General features: G+C 37.5%; 1 protein-coding gene across 2 annotated transcripts in view; it reads left to right on the top strand.

Annotated features, from left to right (window-relative positions):
* ULK4 (unc-51 like kinase 4) overlaps nt 1-15,191 on the top strand; it is a 256,275-nt gene that overhangs the window by 129,390 nt on the left and 111,694 nt on the right. For both annotated transcript variants that reach the window (XM_049817203.1, XM_049817204.1), the window contains one exon: nt 717-765. In XM_049817203.1, the coding sequence (XP_049673160.1) occupies nt 717-765 (49 nt within the window). The remainder of the gene's footprint in view (nt 1-716; nt 766-15,191) is intronic.

The raw sequence follows: 15,191 nt of genomic DNA, 5'->3' as shown, positions 1-15,191 counted from the left end.
ATACAGGAAAGAGTATGTAATCATATAATTCATATGTCATTGTAGTGTTTGCGAGACATGCTTTAAGAAATATAAAGTGTTTGGGTTCTAAGAATAGACAAGACTGCATTAATGTAAAGTATTACTGTTTTTTGAGAATATTCTTTCTTATAAGAATGTATATGCTGGTTTGTATCTGATTTTGAAATTCAGGAGAATATAGCTAAATTATTTTGGGTAACCACTTCTCAGTTTTGTCAAGAGAAGTGGCTGACAAATGTCTTGTATATTAATATGGTAAACCCAAGAAGTTAGTTAATGTGGCATGCTTTAAAAAAACCACAGCATATTTATAATTACACTATGTGCACTGAGTCTATTAATTCAAATTATTAATGGTGCACACTGACTGCTTCATAGTATGTATAATATTAATTTTCTGAATTTTTATTAATTTCTGCCATTTAAAAATATTAATTTAATTACTGTTCCACTCACTTGAATCACATCAGTGAAGCAGACCTAAAAGTAATTTCCAAAGTGGTATAACATTGCTGTTTCTATTTAATAGCTGAATTGGAGCTCATTTTTGTTGAGAGTTAGTCAAAGACTGAGGTTCTGGGTCATGGGTTTTGGCAACAGCTCTTTTACTACTCTGATGCTTTTGTGAGTTTAGTGTGTTAAATAATAATTCTCTTCCTCTCTTTTTAAATAAATCTTAAAATATGTTTTTACAGCCTTGTGGAAGAAACCCGTCTTTTTCCAGTTCTTTTCCAAGTCATCTTGGTAAGAATAATTTTTTTATATATATATTCTATTAGATAGGTTTTATATCTCCCAAATCATGTCAAACTAGTAAGTTTCATTAGGTATGTTGATAAAATAATATGATGTTGATAAAATGAAATTGAGCAGTCTATCACTACAAAAGAATCTACTAAGCAGCCATTTATGCGGTTCTCACCAACTAATCTACCTGTATAAAAAGTTTCTTTTATAAGATATACTTCTTTGAACAAAATAAAAACCAGAAAAATAGAATTAATGAGCTTGATCCTTAATTAGAACTATATATTTGCCCAACCCAAGCAAGAAATGCTTAGGAACTTGCATTTTATTTAACAGTATGAAACCCAAGTTTGATGCTATTGGCATGATAATGCCAATTCCCGCTACTTACTTTACATTGAAAGAAATTCTAAAAGCATCAAGGATATGATTTTTGGATAGTCACATGCTGAATTTCCATCCTAAGTAGGATCTGCCACTTATGAAGAGCATGAAAACTGTTGATGGTTTTATGTCTCTGAAATGTTGTAAAACAAATATGTTAATGAAGAAGAAAAATCTGTAGGCTAGTTTGGAAGCTGGGTCCTGTGCTATCCACTAGCTGTCTCATTGCTAAATTCCACAGTCACTTGTTTATTTTTTTCAATCTTTTTGTTTATGAAGTTGTATCAGGTAAGTGTCCTGTCATGTAAGCATGCTCCTGATGAATACTAAATATGCGTTATAATTAAATATGCATAATTTATGCAGTGCAGGCAGATTGCATATTTGATTGTGTACCATTCTTGAAATTCAGTCTTACTCAGGGTAGATGATATTCATAAATATGATTCTGAATCAAATTTGATATTCCTTTCTTAGATTTAAGTATTTTAATCTTTGCCTTTCTTCTGCAGTGATTTATTTCACTGCCTATCATTTTAAATCTCTTAATACTGCATACCCAGATAAGCCCTTTTTTATTAAAGTAACCTCTTCAGTGATAGATTTTTGCAGCAGCATACAGAACACAGGCTTTATGATATTTTGTGTACATATATGTACAAATCTCATCTTGTGATAAGTATTAACAATAAAAACAACATTTAACAGTAGTTCATAAATAGTTTTGACCTGGGATAAGTACTGCTTTGAGGTAGTAACAAAAGTGGAACACACTGAAATATGGAAGTCAAATGTTTCATGTTAATATCCTCAAATATAGAATTAATATTTGAAACATCTCCAGGTGTTGCAATCTTGAAATTTAACTGCTGACATACGCACACACACACATGTGTATATGTTAGTATATAGCTATGAGTATTTGAACATGGTTGTGATCTCTACAAACATTCCCAGATCTTGAAAAACTTTTTATAACTTATCTATAGTCATGGAATTTAAAATGTGTGTATGTCATGCCATGTAAGTAGGATAAGTTGGAGTCAGTCATAAATGCTCCCTCCTGACCTACACACACAGTTTGACCTCATGAGTTCTAGAAATAGGTTTTTTTGAGAGTAAAAAGCAGCTAAGCTCAAAATTGGCTGCGTGGCTGGTGGTCTGTGAAGGTTTCACAGCTCTCTTAAACCTGTATAGCTATCTTCGAGCTTATGGTTAGAGTTGTGAGGGGGATAAGCTTATAGCTTTTAGGGAGGAAAAAGAAAAATTCCGCTTTCAACATGCTTTGTGTGGAGAAGACACCTGTAATTGCTTCAGTTGTCATATACAGCATTCAAGCTTTAACAATACAGTGTCTGGAGGGATGTGAGATGCAAGACCCTAAGGAGGTTGCCACCCTCCTTACACTATTTCCCTATAGAAAAGTGAATTCAGCAAAGGAATGTTAGGCAATTGGGAAGGCTCGGGAGCCAGGACTAATCAGACTGGAAGGATTAATCATTAGGCTGTTTTTCCTCATGAGCAGAGCAGATTAGCAAACTCCCTCATTATAGGTTTCTGAAGTAATTTTCATGATCATATGAGTGAAGGGAGCTGCATATCATCATAATTCCCATTACTCTCCATAAACTAGTCTTTGACTAGGTTTATACTTTTATTGTTTTCAAGAAACAGCACAGATCAGTAATGTTGTACTTAGAATTTTACCAGACCCTAAACTGTTGAATTTGAATTACGCTTCAGGGTCAGTACACTATTTTATACTGTCAGTAAGTTAATGTAGAGCTATTACTATCAAGTTCAAGGAATATCAATAGTACTTCATAATTTTCTATGCCGAGACCAAATGTCCAATGTATTTTATATGCAACATTAAATGTAGTTCGTGTTATTTCCAGTGATGCCACTGACAGGACATTGCCTCTTTTAGGCTCTGAAGGGAAATGATGTGGGCTCAGAATTGGCAAGTATCTCCAGGAGCAGCCTTCATTTCTAGGCTGTGCTACAATCAAAGTGGGGTTGAATGTACTAGCTTTAATCTAGCTATCACAGTAGTGAGGACGTGATGGCTTGCAGATATGGGGCAATTCACAAGAAGTAGGTTTTAGTGTGACTGCTTCTCAACGCTCATTGATGTAGAGTTGCACTACCTCCTATACTGCATACTACCCTAGGTTGTGGTCTAAGCAATAACACTGAGATTTGGCAATTTCTTACCCTCTGTCATGTTAGATCTCTGAACTCAGTTGAATCACACCAAATGTATCCTTTCATGTAATTTATGACTGTGATTTTATAAATGTTATAGTTGCCAAGCAAAAAGAACTGGATCAGTGCAAAAGGCTTACTGTCTACCTAAAAAGTTGTTCTAAGAGAATAGCTGTTATTTTTATTCACCTGAGCTAGGTTTTAGTTACTGATCTTATTAGAAAGAGGCTTTAAATACAGTTGCTGTTCCCCTGGAAACCCTCAACACTCATCTATCACTCAATGCTTAGTTACATTTAGGAAATGCATGTTAATAGTGTACTTTGTGAATATGGGAAAGACCTGGATACAGTCCTTCATTGCAAAACTTCAGAGGGGAATTTCATGTTACACTTGAACGCAAATTGATTTCATCAGTACCCAATGCCAGATCTTAGCCCTAGCAGTTGCATAGATTATGAGTAGTTCTACAAAGTAATATGAAGGTATGACTGCAATATGAGGAAATATTTATCTTCCTATAATGTCTAATGAGATCAGTAAAGACGTAGTGATGTGCGTGTGTGGAAAAAGGGAGACGTATTGACAATACATGAGTATACTCAGGACAGTAAGTGATGGGAAAACACAAGGAAAGCTAGCATCATAAAGTGCAACATTTAAAAAGTGCAAACTCCCCTTGGCAACAAGATTAAAAATAATGAGCCAAACTCCATGATGACGTAAATTATGCCAAAAGTTGGGTTGATACAAGGTATACATATGAAATGCTGCTGTTGATGTAGAAGGGATTGTAGCAGGAAAAGTTACTGTGGGATGTGTTTCATGTTTTACTTTCTTGCTGCCTTTTTCTGCTACATTCTTACTATTCTGTTTCTAATATATTTTGCTATGTCAAACCTGTGATCTGTCTGCAATATCAGTATATTATGTACTATTATGTTATAATGCTGGAGTGAGGTTGATAAAGAAATTGGTAGTGTTTTACTCCTATGTTTATAAATGATGGCTATTTGTATTTTAGATTGCTAGCAAGATTTTGCTGAGTGGCTAGCAATGAAGTTGGCATATGTGTTACTTTCTGTGCTATGTTACTTTTTAGAGGAGGTAGGATGGGGACTCTCCACGCATCATAAATATTACCTGGCCTTCCTTTAGGGTTATCTGAATCTAAGCTATTGCATAGAAAAGAAATTCTGTGTAGTTGGTGAAATTCTGTTTTTCTGCCGTTAAGTTTTAAAACTAAAGCTAACGATGTTTGTGATTAGGAGCTCAGTGCTATCGTCTTTTTAAAGCTCAATATTCAGTTGTGTCTTTATCCTATTAAAATCTCTAGTATAATTTTCAATCACACCAGCATCTCACAGACTTCAGTTTTTGCTGTCAGATTTGTTTTGCAACATTCTGTATTTTGACAGTGATCACATGAAAAATGTGGCAACATAGATGTAAAGGCATGTCCTTTTAATAAAAATTACTTTACAGTAAGATTGGAAGTTAGTGTATTTATAAATGATATCTTATTATTAACTACCGTAAACCAATGGTAGGTAGTATCTTAGTGTCTAAACTCTACAATCTAATTTAAAGGTACAAATATAATGATTATTTTATTTATACTGTTGATCTATCTTTGACACAAGCAAGTCCACATCTTTTCTTTCCATTTTTTGAAATAATTTAATTCTAAAATTACAAATTTTAATTTATTTGCCTTTAAATACCATGGAAAGGTGTTACTATGAAAATACAAAATATGTTTCTTTTTGTAGTCATATTCATATATTTTTGTCTGATTTTCCTAGTTGTGTCTAGGATTGAGGTTTTATAATGTTCCTGTGTATTTTGGGACTGCTATATGAGTCCATGTTAAAAAGTTTAATTACAGAACTGGACGTCTTAAACTAAAGGATCATATACTGTTTGTGTTTTTGTTAGACTGCAGTAAACCTGTGCTTGAATGCTCAAAAAATGCTTCAGAATCATTGTCATGCTGGCAGACACTGATCCTCTTGGAAGGTGTGCTTTGCTCACTTTATTGTAATTGCAGTTGAAAATCAAGTTCATTATGCCATTGAGTGCTAAGGAAGAGAGTATGAGCTAGGCAGGATTATCAGAAAAATTGTGACAGTTACATCAAAATCAGTTAAATATATTCATACTTTAAAAGAAGAAACAACCCACTCCACTTCTATTTTGGTAACACCTTCTTTTCAAGAAAGCTAATAATTTCAGGAAATTTTGTTGATAAGTAGGAGATACATAGCCGTGTATAACTAGATTGTTTTGTTGGTTTTTTTTTAATTAAAAATAATTTTAACCAAAGTCCTTCAATTAAAGAAAAAATAATTGTGAAAATGAAGTTGTGTAGCAGCCAAGTGGAAGCAGTGGTTAGATTTTATATTTCATTTTGAATTTTAATTGGAGGAAAAAATCAGGCTACAGGAAATGTTTATAGTTAAATTCCACTCTTTGTGATCCAGTTAAAACAACGAAGCCACCCACTTAGAACAGTTTAAAAATAGTACTTGTTTTCTGAGAAGCCTTTCATGTGAAAATACTATAAAAAGGAAAAAAAACAGTGGAGAGGGAAAGCAGGAGCCTCATCATTCCTATTTTACTTGGTTTCTGTTTTCTACTGAGAGACTGCAGTCAAATATCATTTGAGGGAAGAGATAGAGGTATTTTTCTGTTTAGCAGCCACATGAGTAATAGGTATAGAGGAACATGTATCAGAGGTTCTTGCAACAGTTGAAGCATTAGTTTACTTGTGTCTGCTAAACTAAGCACCTTTTAGTCCAGCATGGTGCACACCTTGTTGGTTGTCTAGAAGAATGGGGAGCATTCTTCTAACTCTTGAAAGTAGTTGCAGATCATCCTGGGTGGTTACTTGAAACAGTAGAGTAGGAGACTCATATATTCTGTAGAGACTACAAGTTTATGCTGCCAAACTCATCTGCTGGAGAAAATTAGGACAGTGGTTATGGCAAATAATATAAGCTCTAGCACTTAGTATGAAATAGGCAGTTGGCCTCTATGCTGTGAATGACCTTTGAGCTAAGGTCCCTCTTTAAGCTCTGTGGTTGCATGAGAAGATTGATACTGGTAGAAACTGATAGCTATTGACATTTCACTCCAGTCTGTGGGTGTACTCAATCCTTAATTTAGCCTCAGCCCTCTATTAAAAAAGTCAACACAAATATATCTGGGAATGGTTAGGCAACATATGTTTTAAAGAACAGGAAACAGTATGTATTTTAATAGCTTTGTGTGTGGTATTCCTGTTCCTGTCTGTATATTCAATGCTGTTATAAAAAAGTTAAATGCAATGGCTCATTTTGGTCTATTTAGTCTGCTCATTACTGCTTGTAGGGAAAATCTGCATTTAGAAGGTGTCTGAAATACATTCTAAGAGTGATTTTTGTGGCTTTTACAGGATGGGCATTAGTTATAGTTAGGAACCTTAAATTTACCCATAATGAATATCTGTATTTTCTTCTATTTGTGAAATATGCCTATTTCCTAAAATCTGCTAGATTTAATAGCCAAACTGTATGCTGTGGCAGCGTATGTAAAACTGCTGCAACAGATTAGGAATGTAATCTATGTGGATGTCTGAAAGTGAAAATGCCAAAATCCTATTTTAATGGGTGCTTTATAAAGCAAAATAATTGCTTGTTTTGAAAGAGATTTAATGTCCAAAGATTGGTTAAGGAGAAACTGGTGAAAAAGTGTTAGACAATCTTAGAATTTATATGTTTGAAATTATAAAAAATTATGAGATACCCTTTAAAGAAGATAAATGTAATGCTAATGTAAAAATTACTGTGAGTAGAAGAACACTTTAACAATGAGTATGGTCTAAATCTTTTCCAAACTGACAGATTTCTTACCAATGCATTGACGTCTTGTGTCACCATTCAGTAAGGTATTACATTTATTCTCTTTTTAGTGCTAAATCAAATGAATAGGAGTGTTCCTAAAGACTGAAGAAGATATTGTAAAAGGCAGTAGGGTACAGTATGTTAATTTCCAATTTTCAAGGAATAAAATATGGCTCCTCTGGTAGAAATGTTGTTTTTTTCATTACTCTGTTAATGCTTAAACACTTTAGTTTAAGGATGAGATGCCTAAGACTACTTATCTCTTTTAAATTGCTGACTTGAAAATAGTTCATACTTTAAAAAGGATAACTCTGCATATCAGAATACGCACTCTTGGAAAACATGTGTAAGTGTAACTTTCTTCAGAATTTTTTAGCAGGAAGCAGAATCTTACTAAAAGAAGGTTTGGGTTTTTTTCCAGAAACAGTTTAGATTTTATTTTTTTGTCAGTAATATTTCAGTTAGGAGTTTCTGGGAAGTGTTTATATGTCTATACATTTATAAATGATTAGTGTTGAATCAGGTTGTTAATCTGTTATGGTCAATTGTTCTCTCTAAGTATTAACACTGTACACAGAATGAACTCTTAACAGTTTTGTTTTATTGATGTGTAACTATCATCTTTTTAGCTGGTGGCAATGAAACTATTAGAAGCTACAATGCATCGTATAAAAGCCATTTCTGATCGTGCTTAATAATGAGAACCCATGGTATATGGTTTGTTTCCCCAGATATTATTAGAGGATGTGCAGTGGATTTGCATATGGATGAAGCAAACACAGAATCATACATTATCTCAAGTTGGAAGGGACCCTTAAGGATCACCGAGTCCAACTCCCTGTTCCTCAAAGGGTTACCTAAAACTAAACCATATGACTATAAGAACATCATCCAGATGCTCCTTGAACTCTGATAGCCTTGGTGCTACGCCCATTTCCCTGGGGAGCCTGTTCCAGTGACAGACCACCCTCTCAGTGAACAACCTTTTTCTAATGTCCAATCTGAACTTCCCCTGATGCAGCTTCATTCCATTTTCATGTCCTACTGCTGGTCAGCAGAGAGAGGATATCAGCACCTCCCCCTCCACTGCCCCCCATGAGGAAGTTGTAGGCTGTGATGAGTTCACCCCTGAGCCTTCTCTTCTGCAAGCTGGACAAACCAAGTGACCTCAGCTGCTCCTCATAAGTCTTGTCCTTGAAACCTTTCACCATCTTAGTTGCCCTGCTCTGGACACACTCTAATAGTTCCATGTCCTTATACTGTGGTGCCAAAAACTGCACACAGTACTTGCGGTGGAGCCCCAACAGTGCAATGCAGAATCGGACAATCACCTCCCTCAACCAGCTAGCTGGTTGATGCACCCCAGGACACAGTTGGCCTTTTTGGCTGCCAGGGCACACTGTTGACTCATATTCAACTTGCCATCAACCCAAACCCCCAGATCTCTTTCCGCAGGGCTGCTTTCCAGCCTCTCATCCACCAACAAAAAGGTCAACAAAAGCTGCCTTTGCATAGGCATTTTGCTACAAACATTATTTGGAAAAAGATTTTACTTTTTAAGTATAATTGTAACTTATGCTAGACTTTCAACATGTTTGCTATAACCACAAAGCTTAAGGCTTGTCTGTGCTGCAGTCAGTGTGTGGCAGCAATTCACAAAGATGTCTCCACCTAACTTTGAGCTAGTAGCTTAGCTAACATTAGAAATGTGGATGCAGCAACTGAGGGCTTAGAAAGCTTAATAAATACTTGGGCAGTTAGCTGCTGCAGCCATCCTGCTTTGGGTCACCTAGCAAGTTCAAAGCGGAGGATGTCTTTGCAATTAATGTATGGATGTACTCCCATATGTGCAAAAGACCAATGTAGTTTGAAGAAATGTCATGGAAAGGACTGGAAGTGGAGTGTCGGAAGTGATGGGAACATGTTCTGGGGACTTAGGGACCACATGGCAACCACACGCTGCTCATTTGGAGGGATGCCATATACCTCCGAGGTGGTGTACCACTTCCTTTGTGTCTTTTTTAATAATATCTTGAGCTTGAGATAATGAAAGAAATACTGTATAATTAAAACTTTTGCATGTACAAATTCTAGAACTTTCTAGAAAGTTCCTCTTAACAGCTGCTACCTTTAAACAGACCTGGAATGATTTACTTTCCCTCCATAACCTTGAGAAAATTATTGTTGGGGGGGGGGGGGGGGGGTTTATGTTGTTTCTCCGAGAGGTATTAGTAGCTGATATTCAGCTGTTTTTGTAGAGTTGCTTGAGTCAAATAGTTTTGACTGGTTTTAATTCAACTTTCTAATATTGAGAGATCATAATGGTAGTAGTTCAATGTGTGTTTTTTACAGATGACAGAATTTGAGAAGAACAGATTTTCAGTTTTTTTCATTTAACTGAAGTACATGATTTGTGGAATGAAGAATGGGCTTGTTGGCAGAGTACTGAGAGAATTAAGGGAGCTGGTTCCTATTCCTGCTGATGATCCATGTTTCTTCTTAACACTGGGCAAATTGTGTAAGGTTTCTTTTTCAGATGTGGTTACTGTGCTTCTATACTTCGTGTGTCCGATGAGCACATTTACAAAACTATCAGAAATTGGTGCTCATCATTCTACAACTAGGCCTGTTTAAGGTCCCAGCTGGACCTTATTTAAGTGTAATTCTTTAATGAATTTTCCTTATGGTAAGGTAGTATCTAAACTATAAATGTACATCACAGGAATGTAGGGATGATAAATTCATTAGGATTTAAAAAGTATTCAGATTTTGTTATGGGAAGCACTGTACAAAGTGAAGGGGATCAGGCCCAGTCAGCATGGGTTTACGAAAGGCAGGTCCTGCTTGACCAACCTGATCTCCTTCTATGACCAGGTGACCCGCCTAAGGCCTTTGACACTGTCTCTCATGGTATACTCCTTGAGAAACTGGCATCTCGTGGCCTGGATAAGTGCACTCTTCGCTGGGTGAAAAACTTCCTGGATGGCTGAACCCAGAGTGTAATGGTGAATGGGGTGAAATCCAGTTGGCGGCAGGTCACAAGTGGTGTTCCCCAGGGCTCGGTGTTGGGCCCTGTTCTGTTTAATATCTTTATTGATGATTTGGATGAGGGGATTGAGTGCACCCTCAGCAAGTTTGCAGATGACTCCAAGTTAGGAGGCAGGGTCAATCTGCTTGAGGGTAGGGAGGCTCTACAGAGAGATCTGGACAGGCTGGATGGATGGGCGGAGGCCTATCATATGAAGTTCAACAAGGCCAAGTGCCGGGTCCTGCTCTTCGGTCACAGCAACCCCATGCAGCGCTACAGGCTTGGGGAAGAGTGGCTGGAAAGCTGCCCGGCAGAGAAAGACCTGGAGGTGCTGGTTGACAGCCGGCTGAATATGAGCCAGCAGTGTGCCCAGGTGGCCTAGAAGGCCAACAGCATCCTGGCCTGCATCAGAAATAGTGTGGCCAGCAGGAGCAGGGAGGTGATTGTTCCCCTGTACTCGGCACTGGTGAGGCTGCACCTTGAGTACTGTGTTCAGTTTTGGGCCTCTCACTACAGGAAAGACGTTGGGTTGCTGGGGCATGTCCAGAGAAGGTCAACCAAGTTGGTGAGGGGCCTGGAGCACAAGTCTTATGAGGAGCAGCTGAGGGAACTGGGGTTGTTTAGTCTAGAAAAGAGGAGGCTGAGGGGAGACCTTATTGCTCTCTACAACTACGCGAAAGGAGAGTGCAGTGAGGTGGGTGTTGGTCTCTTCTGTCAGGTGGCTGGGAGATAGGACGAGAGGAAATGGCCTCAAGTTGAGGCAAGGGAGATTTAGGTTAGATATTAGGAAAAATTTCTTTACTGAGAGGGTTGTCAGACATTGGAATGGGCTGCCCAGGGAAGTGGTTGAGTCACCATCCCTGGAGGTATTCAAAAAGCGCGTAGACAAGGCACTCCATAACATGGTTTAGTGGGCATGGATGATGGTCGGACTTGATGATCTTGAAGGTCTTTTCCAACCTAAATGATTCTATGATTCTAAATTCTAAATAAATGTGAACAGCCTATTTTATGACTGTATGTCTGTGTAGATCTATCACCAGTACAATTGCTGGTGCAAAAATAAAAATATGTGAGGGGAAGCAGAGCCATCCTTTAAATAATTTTAATATTATAAGTTGATATTTTCCATAATAAAATGTCTTTTTAAAAGGAAAAATTACTAAAGCATATCCTTCTATCACACTTTCTTATCTGGAAAATTATTTTGAGCCAGTGCTCATGTTAGGGGAGGGAATAATATTATTTACAAAATCACCTGAAGCTCCAATTCTGAGAGAAAAATTGAGTCCACAGCATTTGTGACAGCATTTTGTTCTTTTATAGGAAGGAAATTCAGCTATTTGCATCTTAAAGGAATTGCTTTCTATTGCTAGACACTAATATTTTAGTGTGTATGCTACATAACTTTTTTTTTATTTTATATTCAGTGCTAAGGGATATAAGAAGATTCATGTATAAACAATATTCTTATGTGTTTTTTGGTAGTTTTTTTTATCCTGTCCCAGAAGTCAAAAAAATTTACAGATAATAAACATGAGTCTAAAAGACTTTAATAAGGCTTTAAAGCTAGCTATAACATACTGGAAAAGAAAATCACAAACAAGTAGTGAAGTGGTAGGTCTGTGCTTTCCAGAAATAGTGACCATGATTACTGCTAGTACTAGAACATATTTCTAAGTTTTATGATGTTGTGACTGTTTTCCATCTCTTTGATCTCACCATTCATGTTTTATTTTACTGGTCTTCAATAAGCAGGCAAGCATACTGGTTTTGTGGAGGGTTAGTTGTTTTTTTTATAGAATGTTTCTAAACTAGTCAGAAGTGGATGGTTGTTTTGTGTATTATGGTATAATGTCTTACAAGTTGTCTTTTGAAAGAAAATATTTTTACAATGCATTTCAAAGAAAAAGTTGTTGCAGAGTAACAGTCCCTGTTGTGCCTTGCATGGGCAGATCCCTGTCTTTATGACTTCGTTGCTCTTCCAGTCCCAAGAACATTTCACAACATTGCTTCACAGTGACTTACAGCCCAGCTGAGGCTTCTGGTCTTTTTGCTTCTTCTGCTGGTTGGGACAAACAGCCCAATGTTACAGGGATGCATGGCAATGACACAGTTTAAACTCTCCTCAAAACAATTAACAAATAACTATAACCCTAATATTTGTCCAGTGTTATGTTACGGAATACAGAACTCCTGTGATCCCTTCAGGGATTGATTTGGTATCTGACGCAACAGTTGTCCAAAAGTCTCCACCCCTGCAAAGGGTAGAGAATCTGCTTATTATTGTGTGCTGGCCCTTGGGTGTTCCTCAAAATCCTCTAGGTGTCTACTATTTCTAGAGGATTGCCTGTTGTCCTTTGGACCTTGCTGATCCCTGGTAGTTGGCACTTCCCTTAATCTTCTCCAATTACAAAGGCTGTAATAGTGCTTATTCTGAACAATTTTTAAAAGTTAGGTTTTCTTGGAAGGCTAAACTGGCTAGGAATACATAGTTTGTTCAAATACTGTGTTCAGAGAAGAATTTTGGATGTATTGCAAGAGTCTGTAATAGCACTTACCCTGAACCTTTGACATCTTGGAGCAAGCCCAGGAAATAAACACCCTGATGACCAGGGGGCCTGGAGCACATGGCAGACATGGGAAGGCTGAGAGAACAGGTTTCATACAACCTTTGCAAAGAAGGCTTGGAGGGATTTTATTCCTGTTTGTAGCTACCACATGGGACAGTACAGAGAAGATGAAGCCTGACTTGTCTCAGCAGTGCACAATGGAAGGACAAGAGGATGAATGCAAGTTGGAAGATGGGAAATTCCAGCTTGATATAGGAAGAAACTTTTTGCTGTGGGGAGGGTGGTCAAACACTGGAACAAGGGTCCAGAGGTGTTGTTGCATCTCCATCCTTGGTTCTCTTAAAACTTAGGTGGATGCAGCCCTGAGCAAGGGGTTGGACGAGAGAATTCCAAAGGTGCCTTGAACCATATGTCATTCTGTGATTGGCCCAATCCAGTCTGTCTTCTTAAAATCCAACCAACCAACCAAAAACTACCCTACAGGTTATGTCCTAGCAAGGTAGCCACCATTCACTGTGTCTGTACCTGTGGTTAGATATGTTAACTCCTCTAGATTAGGATCCAAGTCAGTAATCTCACAGGCAAGTTTGGGTTTCCTAGCTCTTCATCTATTTCCTGCTTCCTAATTCCTTGTGTGCTTTGACCTTTAAGTAAGCAAGGTGGATGGCCTGAAGTGGCAATGCTTATTCAGATGGCTTGGTTCCACTTCCATTTCTCCCTTATCTGAGCCAGCTACATTTTATACTGCATGAGAATGTTCTTTTATGAACCAAATCCAAGACAGACTGTAGGTCAGAGTTGGGTGGGTGGATGTATAAAGTCAGTGAGTGTTCCTGCCAACTTGTTTTCTCTGGCAATACTCTGGGACATTATGCAAGGTACCTTAAACATGAGTCTCGCTTCTGTGGGTTTTGAACAGTGTTCTGAATGATTTTTTTAATTAAGTGGTATATATGAGACTTTTGTGATTGGGTAATTTGAATATTGCCGTGGAGAATTTAGGGCAAAAAAGGTAATATTTTCCTAATGATTATATTTTTACTTAAAAGCAGTGCGGCTCTGACCTTTAAGGGAGCATGCCAACTTCAGCTTTGCACCTGACAGCTAAAGTTCATGCTATTAGATTTTTCTTGGAAACATGGAAGAGTTTCCTCTAAAACTAAATGGAAAACAAGTGTACTTATATGTTAACTAACACCTTTCTTGTTAATTCTGTCACCTTTGGAAGAGTTAAGATTTGTAGAATATTTGAAATATGTACTGAGAAAGAAGATTTTTATAGTTTTTAGGAGAATTATATGTTAAAAAAAAGAGAAAAATTAAGGATTGATTAATAAGTACTCTATTGTAGTTTAAACTATGGTGTTAAGTATTTACATTGGTTTTTGCTGCAATTCACACATCCTATAAAAACCTGTTGTTTTCTCACACTAAGTAAAGATAGCTTGAATCCATGCATAGTTCAAAAGACTTTAAAAAAAAAAAGGAAAAGACATAAATTTTTGCCCTGAAAGGGAAATTGTATTTCTTTCATTTGTCATTTTATATTGATATATAGCTTTAAATAATAGTGTCCAGTATTTCATTTCATAGTGTGTTCTTCTGTCTAGCCCATTCTGTCAGGAATCATTCTGTTAGCGTTCCCCCAGTTTAGTCTGAATGAGAGGAGTTTATGACCTTTTTCTGTGGTCACTGAACATTGTACCAGGAATTTCAGTTCAGTCATCAGATCAGTCCCTCAGTCTTGGGAACTCAAGACAGAGGGGTATTGAGCTTATATTCCTTAATGATGGATGTCACCAGCAGCAGGAATGAGAGAGCAGGACTGACCATCACCATTGACCGCCCTAAGACTTGGACAGGCATGCCAATTGGTACTCAGGTTCTCTCCCCTCCCAGTTTTTCTGCAAACACAAAGTGGTTTAAGATCTTACAAAGTTTACAGTGCAGAATTTCTGTATCAAGGGTTTTTCCCTCTCTTCAACAGTTTTGAGTTGTTTGGGGGTTTTTTTGGTAGTCGTAAAGCTGTTTAACAATGTGGTCGATTGACCCTGGCTGAACGCCAGGTGCCCCACCAAAGCCGTTCTATCACTCCCTCTCCTCAGCTGGACAGGGGAGAGAAAAATATAACAAAGGGCTTGTGGGTCGAGATAAGGACAGGAGAGATCACTCACCAATTACTGTCACGGGCAAACCAGGCTCAGCTTGGGGAAAATTAACTCAATTTATTACAAATCAACCAGAGTAGGGTAATGATAAATAAAACCAAATCTCAGAACACCTTCCCTCCACCCCTCCCTTCTTCCCGGGCACAACTTCACTCTCAGATTCTGTACTACCCACCCC

The sequence above is a fragment of the Accipiter gentilis genome, chromosome 14, assembly GCF_929443795.1.
Source record: "Accipiter gentilis chromosome 14, bAccGen1.1, whole genome shotgun sequence".
In the NCBI taxonomy this organism is placed as follows: Eukaryota; Metazoa; Chordata; class Aves; order Accipitriformes; family Accipitridae; genus Astur; species Astur gentilis.
This window is presented reverse-complemented; position numbering and strand designations above follow the sequence as displayed.